At 35.1% G+C, this 18,739-nt stretch overlaps 1 protein-coding gene across 4 annotated transcripts in view; it reads right to left on the minus strand.

Annotated features, from left to right (window-relative positions):
- Positions 1-2,760: 2,760 nt before the first annotated feature.
- LOC110097769 (sister chromatid cohesion protein SCC2) overlaps positions 2,761-18,739 on the minus strand; it is a 47,132-nt gene continuing 31,153 nt past the window's right edge. For all 4 annotated transcript variants that reach the window (XM_028700030.1, XM_020824321.2, XM_028700031.1 and 1 more), the window contains 9 exons: positions 16,016-16,177; positions 15,822-15,926; positions 15,518-15,751; positions 15,291-15,424; positions 14,942-15,202; positions 14,579-14,861; positions 13,669-13,761; positions 13,424-13,549; positions 2,761-3,415 (listed from right to left, as the gene is read on the minus strand). In XM_028700030.1, the coding sequence (XP_028555863.1) occupies positions 3,068-3,415; positions 13,424-13,549; positions 13,669-13,761; positions 14,579-14,861; positions 14,942-15,202; positions 15,291-15,424; positions 15,518-15,751; positions 15,822-15,926; positions 16,016-16,177 (1,746 nt within the window). In that variant the 3' untranslated portion in view covers positions 2,761-3,067. The remainder of the gene's footprint in view (positions 3,416-13,423; positions 13,550-13,668; positions 13,762-14,578; positions 14,862-14,941; positions 15,203-15,290; positions 15,425-15,517; positions 15,752-15,821; positions 15,927-16,015; positions 16,178-18,739) is intronic.

The raw sequence follows: 18,739 nt of genomic DNA on the forward strand, positions 1-18,739 counted from the left end.
GGGGGGGGGGCAATTGCCCCCCTGGGAACACAAGTGTTCCGCCCTTGTATAGAGGTGAGGAAGGGTGTTGGTCGGCTTCAGGACAGGATGTCGTGGCTTTGACGAAGTTGGCGTGGATTGTGGCTTACGAAACGAGAGAGGGAGAGAAGCCTGAAGGCTCATTTCGTTGGCATTTAAAAGGCACTGAAGAGAGGGATTTTTGTCATTTCTCTGCCGAAAGCAGCCGACCGCAGCGGACCGCGGGAGACAGAGAATGGTCGCGGGAAGCAACCACGCGCCGCAAATTTTTTCTGCCGTGGTTCTGCCGCAATGTCCCAAATAATGATTTAATAACTTTTTATAAAGTAAATCAGCAGTACCGCAGTCCCAAAAGCACCCTTAAAGTAGTTTCTAGACTATTTTACTCATTTTTCAAGATTTGAAAAATAAAACTTCTTTTCTTGATTATTTTTTTAATATTTAAAATAAGCTATCTTTTGCTCTTTCTCTGGTCTTTAAACTCCTCTCCTCAAAGTATATATTGTAGCATGCAACAATCATAATACTAAGGCTTCGTTTGGGACAGCTTTTTTTCTGCTTCTTAAAATAGCTTTCTTGTAAAAAAAAAATAATTTTTTAACTAAAAAATTGCTTTAAGAAGCAATAAAAAAACCGTCCCAAACGAAGCCTAAATGACCTCTCAATTAGAAGCTCCATGTGCATATCATGATGAATTCTTCATAAAAATGAGCTGCATTGTTTCGTTGTATGGTCTATCAGGATTTTCCCACTCTTACGAGAGATAGTATTATGATCTGTTTGAGAGAACTTTTCTCACTGTTTTGTTTTACAAATCGTTGTCATGCTTCCGCTTAGCTATAACTTTCTTGCTACTTCTTAAAATTTTTTGTAATAAAAAACTGCTTTTCATAAACAGATATTTTAAAATGTCATAATTATAAGAAAATTGTCATCCGATTTATTTAGAAAAAGTATTTATATTATTCACATAATCTATTAAAATGTTATTTTTTCTCGCAAGAGCTTTATACAACATTTACCACAATCTGTAACCACATCAAATGGACTCTTAGGCTTCGTTTGGGACGGCTTTCTTATTGCTTCTTAAAGTAGTTTTTTTAGTACAAAAAATAAATTTTTTGTACTAAAAAGCTGTTTTAAGAAGCATTAAGAAAGCCATCCCAAACGAAGCCTTAGTGAAACAAATGAAACACAGAATGCTTAGGGTGAGTTAGCTTTATGATTTACAGAAGTTGTATATCATAAAATAAAAAAAAAAAAATTTAATTATCTCTCTCTCTCTCTCTCTCTCTTTAATTTAAGCTAATGATGAAGCTCTATCACGAAGCCAAGTAAAGCTGATTATTTACTTAGATTGCTCTGTAGATAGTTGGTGTGCCGAATAAAGAACCAGTAGATCAGAGATTCTTATAAAAAATTATCAGCAGGAATGAATTAAAAAAAAAAAAAAGATTACATAATATAAAGTTGGTGTCAAATAGTTAGAATATAACTAATGATGATGGTGGTGTTGATTAGAAATTATTTAAAATTATGGTTAGAGATTTTTGGAAGATATGCTTTGTTGATATTTGAAAATAGAAAATAATTTTTTTTTATTTTTTATAGAAGATCAAAATAATTTTTTACTATATTAAAAGATCATTTTGATCCTGCAGTTGCTTCAAGATACCCACAAAGACGATCACTTTAATCATTTTATAAATTGATTTTCAAATTATATTCATAAAAAAATCTAATCCTCACATCAAAATCACCCAGTTTTAAGTCATAATCCCCTGTGATAACCATTTTATATTTCCTATGTCTTTTCAATGTCATTCTTTTATCTTTTTCTATCTTACTGAAACCCTAAATGGTATAGGGTTGATACTGCAAGCAAACATTTTCTAGTTTTACTTCCACAATCGCTCCAGTTCAAACGGTCTATAGGTCTCTAAGATTTCATTTGGGACAGCTTTCTTGCTGCTTCTTAAAGCGGCTTTTTAGTACAAAGATTTTAAAATTTATACTAGAAAGCCACTTTAAGAAGCAAGAAAAAAGCATCCCAAACGAAGCCTAAGTAACAATTTTTTGCAGTCATGAACCAAAGAGGCCATGTTAAGATAAATTATTATGTGCGGACACCAGACATTATCGGGAGGCCAACTAAAATGTGCTACATCACTTTTTTGCTTGGTACCGATGCTGGGACCTGCTGGTTATGAGTGATGTGGCACATTTTAATTGACATCCGGATCGTCTGACATCCACACAAAATAATTTCTCCATATATAGAGCATAAATTAATGCTCCCATGATTTTAATATATACAATAAACAAAAGAAAAGCAAATCCAAAGATAAAATTAATGCCAAAATAATGAATAAAAAACCAAAAATTTGTTAGGATAAGACTATCAACAATACCAATGATTAATTTCATATTGGATGGTTAAGAAAGTATTGTAAGCCAAAATTAGCCAATTATCTATTCAACAAACAAGTAAATAGGTAAACCAACAAGTGCAAACGACCAGTACATTTACTAACCAATGAAAACAGCTATCCTCTCATATTCTTTATAGAAAATACATTATGGTCTATTTGAGTTTTCTAACTAAGAAGCAAATATTAAAAAATTTCTCAAAATAACAGAAAAATAAAATTATCTAAAAAATATTTCTATAGAAGCGTCTCAACCAAACAGTGACAAAAAAAAAAAAAAATCTCTGTTTCTAAATAAAATAGGAGAAAAAACGCCGAAACAATGGAGGCCTTAGTTCCTTTATGAACCAGTCAAATCTAAAATACAGAATTAAATTCTATTATGATAAGCATAGAAAAAGCATTTTCATTGAAATTGAAAATGGAGCATGAAACATATACAACCAAGATAGTCCCTGGAAAACAAATGCAGGTGACTAAAGTGCTCCACCAAAATTAGAGACTAACTACAAAGAATAAACCACTTCTATGTGACAATATTCTTACCCCCATCAACAATTTTTCTCTCTTTTTTTTTTTTTTCCTTCTTTCCTAATAAAATGTACATTCAGCTATTATAATCAGTTGCTACACATCAAAGCCCGTTGCCTGGTTACCCGACCTACGCTGCCATTTACACCGTTGTAGTCGAGCTTCCGGGGCCCACCCGTCCATTCCTCATCACTGAAATCATCATCATTGTCGTCGTCATTATCATCGTCGTCGTCGTCATCATCATCCTTCTTACGTGCTGCTCTGTTTTGGATAGTTTTTCTAGAGCTTCTAGTGACTGGAGTTGGAGCCGGGGCGGGGGATGGAGCCGGGGCCAGAGATGGTGCTGGGGCTGGAGCTGGGGGGCGCTTCCTCTTTACACTAGATGTGTATGTCGCATAATCCATGGTATCTTCCTTTAGTGCTGTCTTCAGTTCCTGAAGCGCAAAATCAATAGTAACGTTGCCGCCCAAAAAAGGAATAAGAGCCGAAGAGAATGGTTTGACAGATAAAAAAACATTATAAGTGAGTTGCATAGATTTAACCGAGCAATACAAAGAAGGAGAATCCAACTCTTTAACCATACGAGCTATTACCGTTCTTTGTGAATCAAGGAATAGGCGTGCTGCTTTGCAGAATTTTCAGTTTTTTCATTTGAATAGAGATTTGGTTGGCAAAAAAAGCTTCAGTTCCTCTATTAGTAGGTAGTAAGGCATTATTTAGGAATTTAGTTTTGCTACAATGAAACAAGTTACATTAATGATTGCTATTAACACCACTAATTATGTAAATAGTAATTAAATTAAAAAATACTAATTTTCTGCTTATAACAATAAGGGAATTAATTAATAAGTACATAACTAGAGATGAAGCCTTACATTATTAATTGATTATTAGTCACCTACTCGTATGATTAGTAGTTTAATCATTTATACAAAGTGTGAAATGGTGCTCCTCCTCATCGCTATAGCCAACAAAAAAGATGAGCAATAAGGTTGCACAGTACTATGCCAAACTTCGTAACTCCCCTAATCTTATCACTCACTCTATGTATCGATCCCATTCTTTCCCATTCTTCTCTTCTCTTTCCCCATTTGCTTCTGATTTGGCCAGAAAACCAGCAAACTAGCCTCCTTTCCTCCATCTGTTTACAACTGATATCCTTGAGCTTTGCGTAAATTTCTTATTTAAATCAACAGATACCAAAACATTAAAATGTGGGCAAAGTTATTTCCTAATAATCTGGATAAAGTCTATAAATGTTTTGAAAATATTTTTGAATTCTAAACATTCACATTTGCCGTAATACTTTTGTCCATATTGCTATCATAGTTCAGCCTATTTTCATCCTGGATAATTTCAACTTTTAAGATAAATTATTAGGATTGGATTTAGTTTAGATAGGTTTAGATTTAAATTTAACGATTTGATTGGATTTAGTTTAGATAGGTTTAGATTTAATTTTCTTAATATCACTTTTTTGTGGAATCAGACAATCTCCTCTCTCCTAATACCCAACTCCTTTCTCATTTTTCATTATATCACGTAAATGGTGGAAAGATAAACATTTGTAAAGAGCTAAAAAATTCAACGTAATGTCGATTCGAGTAAACCGACGAAGGGTCAGTTTTATTTAATTACGTGCAAAGATGGAGAAATAGATCAACTGAGAAATAAATTATATCTATCAAGTGCAAGGAGGCTGAACAATAGAAGCCGAGGATTTGTAACTTCGTGTACGGGCCAAACAAATGTAAGAAAATTAAGTAAAATTTATTTTCTTTCTCCTTATTGCCAGACCTAAAATAAATTATTTTGATTAGGAATTTGGTGAGTAGATATAATTAGGAATTTGGTGACTAGGAATTCGGAATTATATTCTTCTGATGACCCGGTTAGGAGAGTAAATGTATTAGATTTGACCTATATTAAGAAAGGTAGAGGTAGACCTAAAAAAGATTTGGTTAGAAAATATTAGAAATGACATTTCTTTATTAGATCAAAATGAGAATTTGACTCTTAACAGGACATAATGGAGAAAAATGATTCATGTCCCCACATAGTGGGATAAAGGCTTGATGTTGATGTTGTTGTTGTTGTAGTAGGAATTTGGTGCCAATGAGAAAAAAAGTAGAAGGAAAAGAAGGAAATTTGATGAAAAAAAAGAAAATGAGCATACAAGGGTGTACACAAAACATAAATCTAATAAATTTATTTCATGAAATCAGAAAGTTAAAAATATTATTATGTGATAATATCGCTTTCAAGATTTTTAACACTTGACTGACATATAAGCTTTATTTTAGTGAAGTTATAATAAATTGGTTAGTTAAAACTTATGAGAAAATATTAAGGAAATTTTGATTCAAGCTTTGCCTTTTGTCATAAAAATAAATCTAGAAATAATAAAGCCAAAAATTTAAATAAAATTTTAAGAGCAAAGGAAAAAAAAATTAAAAATAAGGTTAAGTATATTTAAAGTAGCATTGAAAGGTTAATAGTATAGTTGTAATGATATGCAAAACATTAGATTAAAGATTTTCAGACAATAATTATAGTTTATGTACTTTAATTAAAGTATAAACTATGTATAATATATTTGGATGAAAGAAAAATGTAAAAAATGAGATCAAATTTTAGGAAAGAGAAATACATATGGTTTAAATAAAATTAATTAACATGAATATCTTATATATATTAAGTTAAAACAATAAATCTACCGAAATTAAGGAACTAAGGTGAGTAATTATATTTTCATCCTACAGTACTTATAGTTACTGAATTTAATGCATTATTGATGTCTTTTATATAAGCATTTGATGATGTTAACATACAATTTTGCCAAAGAAAAATGCAAGTGAATCTTCTCTTTTTATTACCTAAATGTCTTCATATCATTATAGATGTTAGATAAAATTCATTTTATTGCAATCCCTTCCATTATTACAAATATATGTATGATGAGATAAATGCAAAAAATATGATAACTACAAATAAAAGCATGTATATGTTGAATTCACCCCAAATTGGTACTGACTAGAGACGTGTATGATTTGGAAAAGGATATTGATATGGATGAAAGTGGTACAACTTAGACGGTTCTCCTGAACAGATATAGTGTATTACACGATAAGATAGTTATTATATGATAAATCCCTATTCAAGACTCAGGTTATGAAATGATATTTTTTGTTAATCATGAATACGTTGCAGATATTTGTGTTCAAAACTGTTATCAATATGAAATGCCCCACTAATTGTTAATCAATCATAAAAAAATACTCCCTTAAATTAGATTGATGAAAGAAGCAATATTTTAAAAATCGAACCAAACCGATCGATTCAACCAATTGAATCAGGAACTGGTCGGGTAACCGGTCCATTCAAAATTGATAAGCTTTAGCTTTGGATAATAGTTACGCCGATTCAAAATCCAAAGCGGCGCATGGTTCATGACGCGACGCACCTACGATGCTATTTTGCATGAAATAGTGCGTCGTGCACCATGGCGCCGCTATTTTGCGCAAATAGCGTGCACTATTTTAAACACATGCGCCTTGCCATGAACATGGCGCCGTAGGTGCGTCACGTGTGAGCCATGGCGCATGGCGCACGACGCAAAATAGCGCGTCAAATTGTCTTTAAATTTCATTATACTTATAAATATATTTTTTACAAGAATTTACAACTTAACATGTATGGTTCTTATTGATTGCTACTTGAAGTATTTCACTAGCAACTATGATTTAGAGGCGTCCACCTCTTAAAATTAAAAAAAATGCTCGGTACCACTAGGTACATGCTCGGTATCGCTAAGTACATGCTCGGTACTGCTATGTACATGCTCGATACTGCTATTTACATGCTTGGTACCACTCGATACATGCTCAGTACCGCTAGGTATCTTTCCATACAAATGATTTATGAACTTTAAAAATAAGCAGAACTTCAAAATTACTCTTACAAATAAAATTTGAGAACTTAAGAACTTCAGGTCGAACCCCACCAGGGAGCAGCGCCCCTTGGACCCCCGGCAGCCTGGCATATTGTTGTATTCATTATATTTAGTAATAGTTGTTAGTGTTAGTCTGCTTCTTCATGAGTGCATGCTTTGTATAAGTTTTCTTCATGAGTGCATGCTTTGATTGGGAGATATTGGACTCTATAGGAGAGGAGGAAGGGGTGATGACTTTAAATGTGAATTCTTGTCTCTTTGATAGCTTGTCTTTCATTTTAATGATATTTCATATTCATGCTCATTATTTTATAAATTTTATATAGTTTGCGCCATGTTCAAAATGGAGCGCACCGCGCCGTGCGCTATGCGCCATGGCTCCAAATGGACCTTTGCGCCATGGTGTGCCATTCGCCGTTAACAGGTATGATTGTACCCTTAGATATGTGATATCCAGCGTGTAGTAGCAGCATTGGTTTAGGTGTTTGAATGTTATTTAAAATTAAAAATTTCATCATCTTACACTTAAAGTGGATGGTGGAGGAATGGATAATAAACCCGATCAAGATCCCATAGTTTCATCGTCTCAGTCCATCATGGATCATGGTCTACTTAGTCAGAGGAGGTAGTTGACCCAACCTGACAGAAGGATCCTTGTCGGCAGCCATGTGTTGCATCATCCAAGGGTACCTTGTAGACCTGAGGTGAGTATTTGTCAAATAAATTTGAATCCACTTTAGCTAACAGAAGGCTTTATGCTCTATCGATTATATCATATTGATTCACATCTCAAGGATTTAGTGTCATTGGGGAGCATACGGGCTCTGGCCATAACCATAATATAATGGTGCTATTTTTGCAGCAAAAACAACTGGTTCAGAGGGTCCTGATCATAACCGCTTACCTGTGGTGCCATTTAGTGGCAAGACTATGGTGTGATGTCATTTAGCGACAAAACCATCGGTTAGAGGACATGTGTCACATTCTTACTAGCAATAGATAGATTGAGAATTGATCATATTAATATTCTCGACTAGACATTAGCTTTTTGTAAGCTGAAGTGATATATGAATTTATCCACCTCGACAAACTGTTGGGAAGGTTGATGGGTTTTTAAGTGTTTGATGGTTGAATTTAAATTTTAAATATTTCAGATTTTAATATTTTTTGTATTTGAATTTTTTAATTTTGTAGTGTTTGTGGGCGTTTGAACGACATTTGAAAATATATGACCTCCTTTGGTTGATATAAGCATTCAATACGATCATTATCGGGGTATTTATGAGAAATTTCATGTATGCTTTGAACTTTGTCGACTCTGTCTACTTAGTGACAAAAAATCAGGTTCTTCGTAGGCTTTATACATTTTTAGAGAATTTTCTTTGTTTATGGGCATTGAAGGCCTAATATGAACGTATTAAAATAAATATCTTTGTTGACGATGTGACCATATATTTGTTTGATAGTTCAAACCGTGTCAACTTCTACTGACCTATATAGAAGGATCATGTTCAAACTTAACTTCACTTATTGACTCGCGCAATATCCTCTGACGTCACATATGTGCATGCACTATGCTCGTTGGGTCCCATGCTAGTGTATGAATGCATATACATTTCTTTGTGTTTGTGTGTATACATATTGTAATGTCTGTACGGGGGCATTTTTGCAATATTTATAGCTGATCGGTCATGCAGGCAACCGTCGTTTGGATGTAACGTTCTATTTGGAAGCTCATACACGTCTTCTATCCGCTTGAAAGAATGTTGCAGATCCCGTGGCTTGACATTGCGCTTTAATGACCCATGGTCCTTACTACTGATTCCCTACTTTTGCTAACAGGTGAATCGTAGCATTGTTATCTGATTGCCGTGAGACACCTCATTGTTCTAATGTAAGCTCCCTTTTCTCATTCCTCGGGAGATCAGGTCCACGAATCAACCGATCCTTGTTTAGATTGGATAGAAACATCTAAACGACATGAGGTCATCTTATGATAGATGAGGTATCATAAGATGATGAGATCGAAGGCTCGGCTAATACACCGTTGGCTCTCATTGTCTTTAATTCACCACAATGTATTCTCCTCAAAGTATGAACATGACGGAGTGAAAAGTCATCTTTGATGTCACAATGACATCCTAGTATCTGATATGCACATGGTACATAGAAGCTTCTCCTACGGCTCCAGAATAGTGTACTTGAGGGGCCCATTCTATGTGTTTATGATGCAAATGTGGGACACTAAGTTGCGAGGTTTGATCTCCGGGTCTTTACTTGAACGACACAGCATATTTTCGGGAGCTACAACATTTTTGAAGAGATAATGGGATGAGACATCTTTTCTTCTTAAACTGCTCATTCATTGATTCTACAGAATCATTAATAAAATCATTTAGTTTCGCATGGTTGATGTCGTAACTGGGGCATTCCGCTGGCAACAGATCAACGGGTTTCTTACATCGCTTTGCAGACACTTCCAGTTGTCGGAAGCCTTCGATATCTATGTAAAGATGATAAGATGAAATAACTTTTCAACTGATCATTCTTTAACTCTACAGAATCATTCAATTTTACATACTTCCTTCCATAGTCAGGGTCTTCCTTTGATGTTGTATCAATGGGTTTCCTCTGTATGTCAAGTTGCCTTTATTCCAAATTATCATCGTCAGAGTCTTTGAAAATATCAATTAAAGGACTTTAATTATACTTGATCAGCAAAGTTTTCAGCTCCGGCAAGGTGAATGTACTTCTATTTTAATGTGAGACCTATTGTACTTGCAGGATCTCAATCATCGTTGCTTATAGGTGCCTATCCAATGTGCTTGTCTGTATGCCACTGTCGACCACCAGTGACATGCATTTATAGCCGATTTCACTGCACTTATTGATTGGCAGCATGTATCAGGTGCAACGGATCTCCTACAATATCCCTTAGGTGTTTGCACCTATAGCATGCTGTTTATCATCACCCATAGGTGGGTTACTATAGCTTGACAGGCTTCCTATGATTGTTTGTAAGTATTGTATGTATTTGTGTCCAAAGAGGCTCCACTGTACTCGCGATATACCAACTGTTGTTATCCACAAATAAACCATATCAATCACACTTGTTCATCTACTCATTATTGTCAACTTTAGGGGTAACCTGATATCTGCTGCAGTTGCTTGATGTTGTTCATAGGTAGGTCCTTGTAACCTGATGGGCTTCCTACAATCTCTTCCGGGTGTTTTGCATTTGTTGCAAATTAACCATCCCTACTTGCAAGATACTGGTGTACTTGCTAGATAGTTGCTTGCAGCTGCTTGCAACTTCTTCAAATGCACTTGCTCGATTATTCATTGCATGATCAATCATTTGACGTTTGTGTGGTTGAATGTGCTTGTGGGGAAGTTATTACACTTGCGTTAAGTCCACCGTCATCATTCATAAGTGGCATAGTGTGCTAGTCTGTGGTGGCAAGTTGTGTGCAAGCTGCTAATTGTTGGCTACAAGGTATTGCTGCATCTAGGGTATGTTGCCTTTATGTGAACTATTGTATGCATGACATGTCTTAAACTATTACTTGTAAGTGTCATCCTTTCAATCTACAAGAAAATTGTTGCTTGCATTAAGGCCATCATTGATGCAAGTACGAGACACCGGTGCATTCTACAGTCGGCTGTTGTCGCTTGCAAGTACGGTGTATTCCACAACGTGGGGATTGTTGTAGGGGTCCATTACATTCATCAGCATCATTCGTTGCGTGCCATGTATTTGCTGGTGTTGGTGATTGATTTTCTCGTGTAATTGCTGTAAATTGATTATTATTTATTACGCGTGTGCATCGAAGTCTTGTTCATTGCGAGTACCCTTCTTGCGAATTGATGTTTATTTTGAATAATCAAAATTATTATTTTTCATTTATATTTTGATTATTATTGTGCATTTTAAAGTTTAGGGTCTAGTTTCTTGTTATTCAATTCAAATCCCTGGCTTATTCAGTTTGAATTTGGTTCCCTGTCATTCATACAAGTCTACTGCGCATTTATTCAAGTTTTGGTCCACTATGTTGTTGCTCAAGTTAGATCTCCTTGTTGTTCAAGTTTTGTGCATTACAGTCTGAATTTTGGTAACATCCCGACATATCCCCCATTTGGGGGCAATTTGGGGAGTCATAGCCTTCCCACCGTGTTAAGAAAGATGTGCACAGTCGCTGTCTGATGACACCAAGGCCGTAGTCTTCAATCCCACCACACCAAGAAAAGCGTGCATGTGTCTTCAGGTGTACCTATTTGAAAATGCACAATTGTTTCTTCGCTAGCACTGAGGCGCATACTAATACTTAAATATTGTGCCGCCGTACTAAAAAAAGCGTGTATAAGGATTACTTGCCTCATCGTAAGCAATGTGACAAATTTCCTCCCACCGTATTAAAAAAAGCGCGCATGGGTGATTGCTCATCGTGCTGCAAGCATCGAGGATAGGGTTTGAAATTTTATACCTACGTAGGGGTCGACGGCGACATCGTTGGCTGTATTAGGGTGATGACGATTGTGTCAACAATGTTTACACGTAGATCGAGACGACATAAATATTTCCTTTCTTTCTCTTTTTTCTCTTATCATTTTTTTATTAATTATAATTAACTTTCATTTATTATAACTAATTATGATTAATAAAAAATTTATTATAATAAAAAATAATTAATTATAGATAATCTATGATTAATTATAATTAAAAAATAACTAATCTTAATTAAATTTAATTAATTATAATTAATTTATGATTGATTAATCATTAATTATAATGAAAAATAATTAAATTTAATTACTTATAATTAGTTTATGATTAATAATAATTAATTATAATTAATTTATACATATGTTGTTTGGATGCATATACGTGAAAAGGTTGGAGTAGCTCCAGTAGAAGATAAGATTAGAGAAAGTCGCCTTAGATGGTTTGGTCACATAAAACGGCGGCCTTGCGATGACCCGGTTAGGAGAGTAGAGGTATTAGATTTGACTTATGTTAAGAAAGGTAGGGGTAGACCTAAAAAGACTTGGTTAGAAAATATTAGGAATGACCTTTCTTTATTAGATTTAAACGAGAATTTGACTTTTAATAGGACACAATGGAGAAAAAGGATTCATGTAGCCGACCCCACGTAGTGGGATAAAGGCTTGATGTTGTTGTTGTTGTTGTTGTTTGGATGCAGAAATTAAGCAGGATTTATTTCGAATTTGAATAGGATTTATTCTAAATCCTGTCAAGCAGCTGTCTAGATGCAAGATTAATACAAAATTTGAGCAGGGTTTACGCTAAATCTCATTAAATAGAGGATTTAGGGAGCTATCAAATCTCACACCAAGTTAAAGCCCCCGTTTCCCTATTTTTTCCTTAAAGATTTATGGGATTTGGCTGAAGAGGCAAACAAAAGGAATAAAAGTGGCTACCTTTGCAACAAGAAGCTCCAACCGTCGTTGTTATATCCGATTGAACAGAGAAGTGTGAAGAGGCGTGACTTCGTATCCGACAGGAAGGAATGTCTTTGAAGGAGGCGTCTAGTTCGGTAAAAAGGGAAACAGGGAAGGGCAGCTATGGCTTGATTTACGATCAGCTAGGCAAGCTTGGCATGAGTATTCGGTCGGCTTTGAGAAGGGCAGACGAAGGTTGAAGGTTGGAGTGGAGCTCGGGTAGGGGCTTCAACGAGCAAGTAGAGTTCGGTCGCAGGAGGCAGAGTGTTTCGCATGAGGAAGAAGAGCGCGAGCGGAAGAATCAAAAGCTTCGTCTCTTCGGCCTTTGAACGACGAGGTAGGGCATCAATCAGTAGTAGAGAGCGTCGTGGGAGATGCGACGTAGACGTGCGAGCCTCGTAGCCAGACGTCTTAACTCATGCGGAAATCGTGATATACGGAATTTTTTTTTTGGTAAATGACGTGCAGAGAAGATGATTTTGGCGTCAGACAAATACGATATTTTTTGGTTTTTTTGTATTACAGGTCAACAGACAAATGCCTTCTAGAACCATGAGACTACTATTTCCTCAAGTGCTCAATTTCATAGATTAAAAAAGAGGTAAACAATCTGGCATATCCATTTGCATGAATGGTTTGAACCAGAATCTAGCACAGTCTATTCTTGGGGGGATTAGAGTACAGGATTTAGCTCATGGTTCAATCTAATCTATACCAAATTACAGCAGCCAACTTTTTCTTGGTCAATATACTACACCAATGTACTCTTATGCATCTCATCACCTCTAGCTCCAACTGATTTCTTTGCACAAAATACACTAGCGTAATAAACTTATACCAGACATTACTAAAGGTGTGCTGAACAGATGGTTTTTCTATGTTGGATCTTGCCTAGGTTCATAAGCAGCTATTTTTAGTGAATTGCATTTAATGCCCAACCAAAATGTAAAAAAATTGCTTTCGTCAACTGATTTAAAATTTAAACAACAAGCATGAAAGCTCGAAAGGCTACTACAGTGCAATACACTACCTGGTACTTCTGAACCATGTCGTCATAGTTGCTGGGCAAACTAGTAGAAACATCACTGGCACTGAAAGCAATGTTTTGCCTGGCAAGAGACTCACCAGCCTTTGGATGCTCCTTCAAAGAGAAAGCCTGATTTTTTGATTCAAACATAACTCAAGTCAAAAAAAAAATTTATAACCTAAACATGTGTTTCCATAGAACTTTAATAGTAAAAGAAAAAAAAGAAAAAAAAATTAAGGCAGGATTACCTGACACCTGGCATCATTCAGTCCATACATAATTTTTAAGTGTCTTTTTAGCTTTAAAAGTAACTGCAGGGCTGTTGAATCTTGCCAATCAACCTATAAATTGCAAGCTCACAATAAGCAAGTGGGTCAATTAAAATTGAGACTCTTTATTTAAAATATAAATATATTTCTAACATAGATGTAAGATTTACAAGCTGCAGAATGAGCGCTTTAACAGAATACATCTTCTAAGAAAAATATTTATACGTGAAAACTTGGAGGTCAGTACAAGGATATAAAGTGATCCCATAATGAACTTGGTTGGGCTTGCCAACATCTATTAAAGTAGATGCTGGAGAGCAGAACAACTAATTTGCTGTGAACGATAACAGATAGAATAACTATACTTCTGCCAAAAACTCATCGCGCATAGTGCAACACAACCTATGGTCAGGAAGGCTTGAATTTTGACCCCCCCCAACTTTTAAACCAAATAATTGTTTAAACCAGGACAAACAATATTTTTTTTTTTTCATTCTTTAAATTTAGATAAACAAAAGTTAAAGGACAATACATCTTTTTTAGCCTGTAAAAGAAAAAAAACATCAAAAAAATTCTCGTGCCTACACTAGTCTGCTGAAATTTCTATATCACTAAATAATTTAGAAATCATTTTAGGCCTGCCTCTTGGCAAGCCCACTCTACAGAAGTTATTATTGAAAAACAAATGCTGAAATCTAAATGGAGAAGATAGTGACAAGAAGGGAATATCTAAAGTTACAAAATTATTGAAATTTAACTCCTGGAAAAAAAGCAAGCAAATAACAGAAAAATCGTAATGCTAGACAGAATAATCATAATGAAGTCAAAACAATGCACGGAACCGAGGAAATGGTTGATTAACTGAAAAACTATATAGAGAGAGGATAACCTGAAACTTTTGCAGGGTTTCTGCTGTAGGAACACTAGTGTTTTCCATGGATGATGCCAGATGCTTCTTAGAGATATTGTGCTCTTCAGAGTCCTCGTTCAGCTCATTCCTTGCATCAGGAACTTCAATAGAAGCACTCTGCTGCCCTAAGGAACTCCACATTTTCATGTTCACTTCAATTGCCCCAGCTCTTAGTTGAATTACACGGTTAATATCATAAATCAAATAAAGAGGTTCATCCGGAGTTGTAAATGGGAGAGTCGCAAGAATTTCTGTACAGTATCTGAAGCAAATAAAAATGTCATCTTGAATCCGATTGTCTATTAAGGTAAATCATGAAAAAGATCTATAATATTGACTTACAGGAGAAATGATACAGATGGGATATACCCATATCCAGACTCAAACTTTCTCACAATTGAGTGCATGAATTTGTTTCTTGAAATACGATTGCCTCGAATAAGCCGATATATTCTTGATATCCCCTGCCTGATGTGAGCAATAACAACAGCATCAAATTTTCCTCTTGCATTATTTGATCCCACGTTCTTAGCAATAGATTGAATAAACTTAAATGACATCTGGAGGCCATCACCTAAACGGCACTCAAAAAATGAAGGATACCTGCAAATGCACATGCACTGCTCAATATACTCATGCCATACTAATATAAAGGGGGTGGGGGAAAAGGTTGTATCAGAGATTTTCATACTTCTCATTCATATTCATAAGCAACTGATGAGCCAACTTTGAGTTCACCTCTAGTGGATCACTCTCTAAGGCTATAAGACAAGGAACACTTGTCATAGGATGAACCAGACCTTGACGAAGAACAATTTCAACAATCTGCATCAAGAATAAAGCAAGCCAAAATTAATTCCAAGAGGAGATGGATTAACAAATTCAACTGAGGACGCAAAAGACATGCTAAATTCTTACCTTAAGAGCGGATTCACGAACTTGGTCAATTACATCCAAACATCTTTCCAAGATGAGACTCCAGTACAACTGAATGATACCTCCACAAATGTTCGTGTCACCGGCACCAGCAGCCACAGGAACACTAACCTTAGCGTATTCCGGACTTTGAATCCGAGACTTGGTGATGCCATCATTCCCCAGTTGGTTTTCAGCATCAAGAAGATATTCATACAGGTTTTGAACTGCTTGCATCTGGGCATAGGAATAATTCATATATCTTTTAAATACAGGAGCATGGCCAGTAAATAAACATTTTTGGTACCTTGATTCTAGGATCAACATCAGATGCTAGTGATCCCTCTAAAATTTTCCCAATATCTTCCTTCAGCATATACTCAGGTTCAGCAATTAAAGCATACCCTAGTGCCTGAAAAACTAGAAACATGATGACCAAATCCGAGCAAAATAGAGTAAGATTGGAAAGAAAAGCAGAAAAACACAGAAAAGAAGACACACCTGTAAAGCTCGGACTTTCAAACCAAAATCCTCTAAAACAAGGTACTTTTTAAGAAGTTTAAGACCTTGGACAATGTGAGGTTGCTGGTCATTGCTACTGAACATGAATTCATTGCCATATCTAAGAAGAATTCCAATACAAAAAAGAGAACGCTCCAATCCCTGCAGCTTTCAGAGAAATTTATGAAAATCTTTACAAAAATTATAAGCACAAAATTATATGTTTATTCATTTCTAACTTTCATAAATGCTGATATCCAATGCTGATATCCAATTTTCATATGCTATTAAAGTTCCAAACGTAGTTACATGTTAAAAAAAGTGTAGTAAAGCAGAAGCTTAATCGATAAAAAATGTTGGACAATAAAGGTGTTAGAAGAAGTTCAAAAAGAGTAATTGAGAAGCCTACGATAAATGCAAGCTTAAAACAAAGAAAATATTTGAGAGAAATGAACATTGAAGGAAAGGAAAGCAATAACTGTTTAGTAAAAGAAAAGGTCAAAGAAAAATTGATTAAGATCGCACTAGCATGCATCACATCCACATTCCATACATATCTGAGAAGAATTAATGACGACATAAGGAAAAGAAGCTAACCAAAAGTAACTTGCTACAGAATCAGGAACATCAACATGATTGTTTTAAAATTATTTCTTCTAAAACTATTGTTATTTAAAATGTCTACTTGAAAACTTTTTAATATATATTTATTTTGATAGATTCTACAAAGGTTAAAGTAGCTTGTAACTTTATTTATGGTCATAGATGTGCACAAAAACATCTATATATGCTCTTGATTGTTGTGCTAAGAATTTGCTTATTAACTATGTTGCATTTGCGAAGAGCCTATTTGGGATCACTTTTGCTTTTCAAAAATAATGCTTATTTGATGTATTTTTTAACTATTTTAATTTTTTTATTTATTTTTAAAAATAATATTTAAAAAAAAAAACTCAAAATAATTTTGAGATATTTATAAAAAATTTTGAATTAATTAAACAATATTTAAAATTTTATAATATTATTTAAATTTTAACTTTTATTAATGTGCATTTAATGCACATTTAATGCACGTGCAATTATACTAGTATCCTATAAGTAGCACCATTTTTTTTGGTTGACACATAAGTAACAAGTTTAACCAATATGTTCATTATCACAGCTAAAATGAGGCCAGAAGAGAGGGTTGTGTGTGTTCAGGTGTGAGGAGTTTTCCTATTTTATAGGAATTTGTGCTTAGTTGACAATATGGTCATAGAAATTAATAATAATTGACACGCACAGTGGTGAAGAGGGACACATAAGTTGGTCCCCATCTAGTCGGGATATAAAAAGTATTATTGTTGATAGTGATGATATGGAGTTTTCATTAATCAAGCTTAACGCATAAAAATTATTCTCTACTTAACAGTAGTTTAAACAGTCAAATGCTGATTATCTTATTATTTAAATTGAATGGCTTCTCATGCATATAAAACTAACGACCACAATAGCGGCAAGGACTAACAAATAAAAGGGACTTCGACCCAACAATAATCTAAAGATCAATGTGTAGTATCTAATATGAGCTTGTAATGCTACAAGAATATTTGAAGGAGTTCTGCAACCTATCCCAGCTCATTGACCAAACAAGTCCCTGGATCCTTGGGAAGTGATTCATGGCATGCAATTTAAATACATGCCAAGCTTAGGACACACATTAAACAAACCATATGGCATCTCACACATTCAACCATTAAACAAAGGACAAGATATGATAGACAGGCCAGAGATATTGTTGGGACAAAGGATACTGCTAAGAAATAGCGCATCTCTGAACAGAGTAGATCAAGAATTTTCTTTTCGCATATATTGCAATCTTGAACACCCTACAAGTCTTCCAGCTTCCTACAACTCTCTTCTTAATCCTTCTAAGAAATACTTTAACTCCCTCCAACAGTTTTTGAATGGCCATAAAATTTTTGGTGGTGACGCTGGCGAAGAGTTGAATTGGACTTGACATCAAACTTATTAACTATGTAAATATAATACGCGAGCTGCAGAAATTCCTAGCCCACACAAAACCCAAGAAACCTGAAATCCTTCAGGTACAAAAACCCAAAACAATAGAGTAAAACTCAAATATTATTCATCTCTAAAAATCTCCCCTATTACAAACATTGCTACCTATTTATATACAAAGGTAGCTATCTATTAGGCTACACACAACATAAGCAAGCATTAATCCTATTTATCCATATAAGCTACCAAATGGAATGAAACTAGGCTGAAGTTAATACAATCAACAGCTTAGCTCCAGCGTCATACTACCAGGGTAGGGCGAAATTCAGGCTCATAGGAAGATGTTCGGTTGGCCACAAGAAGGAGGCGGGTTTGGTTGGCTAAACCGGTCTGGATATTTCCACCCGGTGTCATTCTCCCCATCTAGAAGAGACTTCAACATAAGCTGGAGTCGTAGTAATACCTGCAAATGGCACTCTTCAAGAGTTGAATTGAACTTGACATCAAACTTATTAACTATGTAAATACAATACGCGGCTGCAGAAACTCCTAGCCCACGCATAACCCAAGAATCCTGAAATCCTTCAGGATACAAAAACCCAAAACAATAGAGTAAAACTCAAATATTATTCACTCTAAAAATCTCCCCTTTTACAAACATTGCTACCTATTTATAGACAAAGGCAGCTATCTATTAGGCTACACACAACATAAGCAAGCATT

This window comes from Dendrobium catenatum, unplaced genomic scaffold (assembly GCF_001605985.2).
Source record: "Dendrobium catenatum unplaced genomic scaffold, ASM160598v2 fragScaff_scaffold_1434, whole genome shotgun sequence".
Taxonomy (NCBI): Eukaryota; Viridiplantae; Streptophyta; class Magnoliopsida; order Asparagales; family Orchidaceae; genus Dendrobium; species Dendrobium catenatum.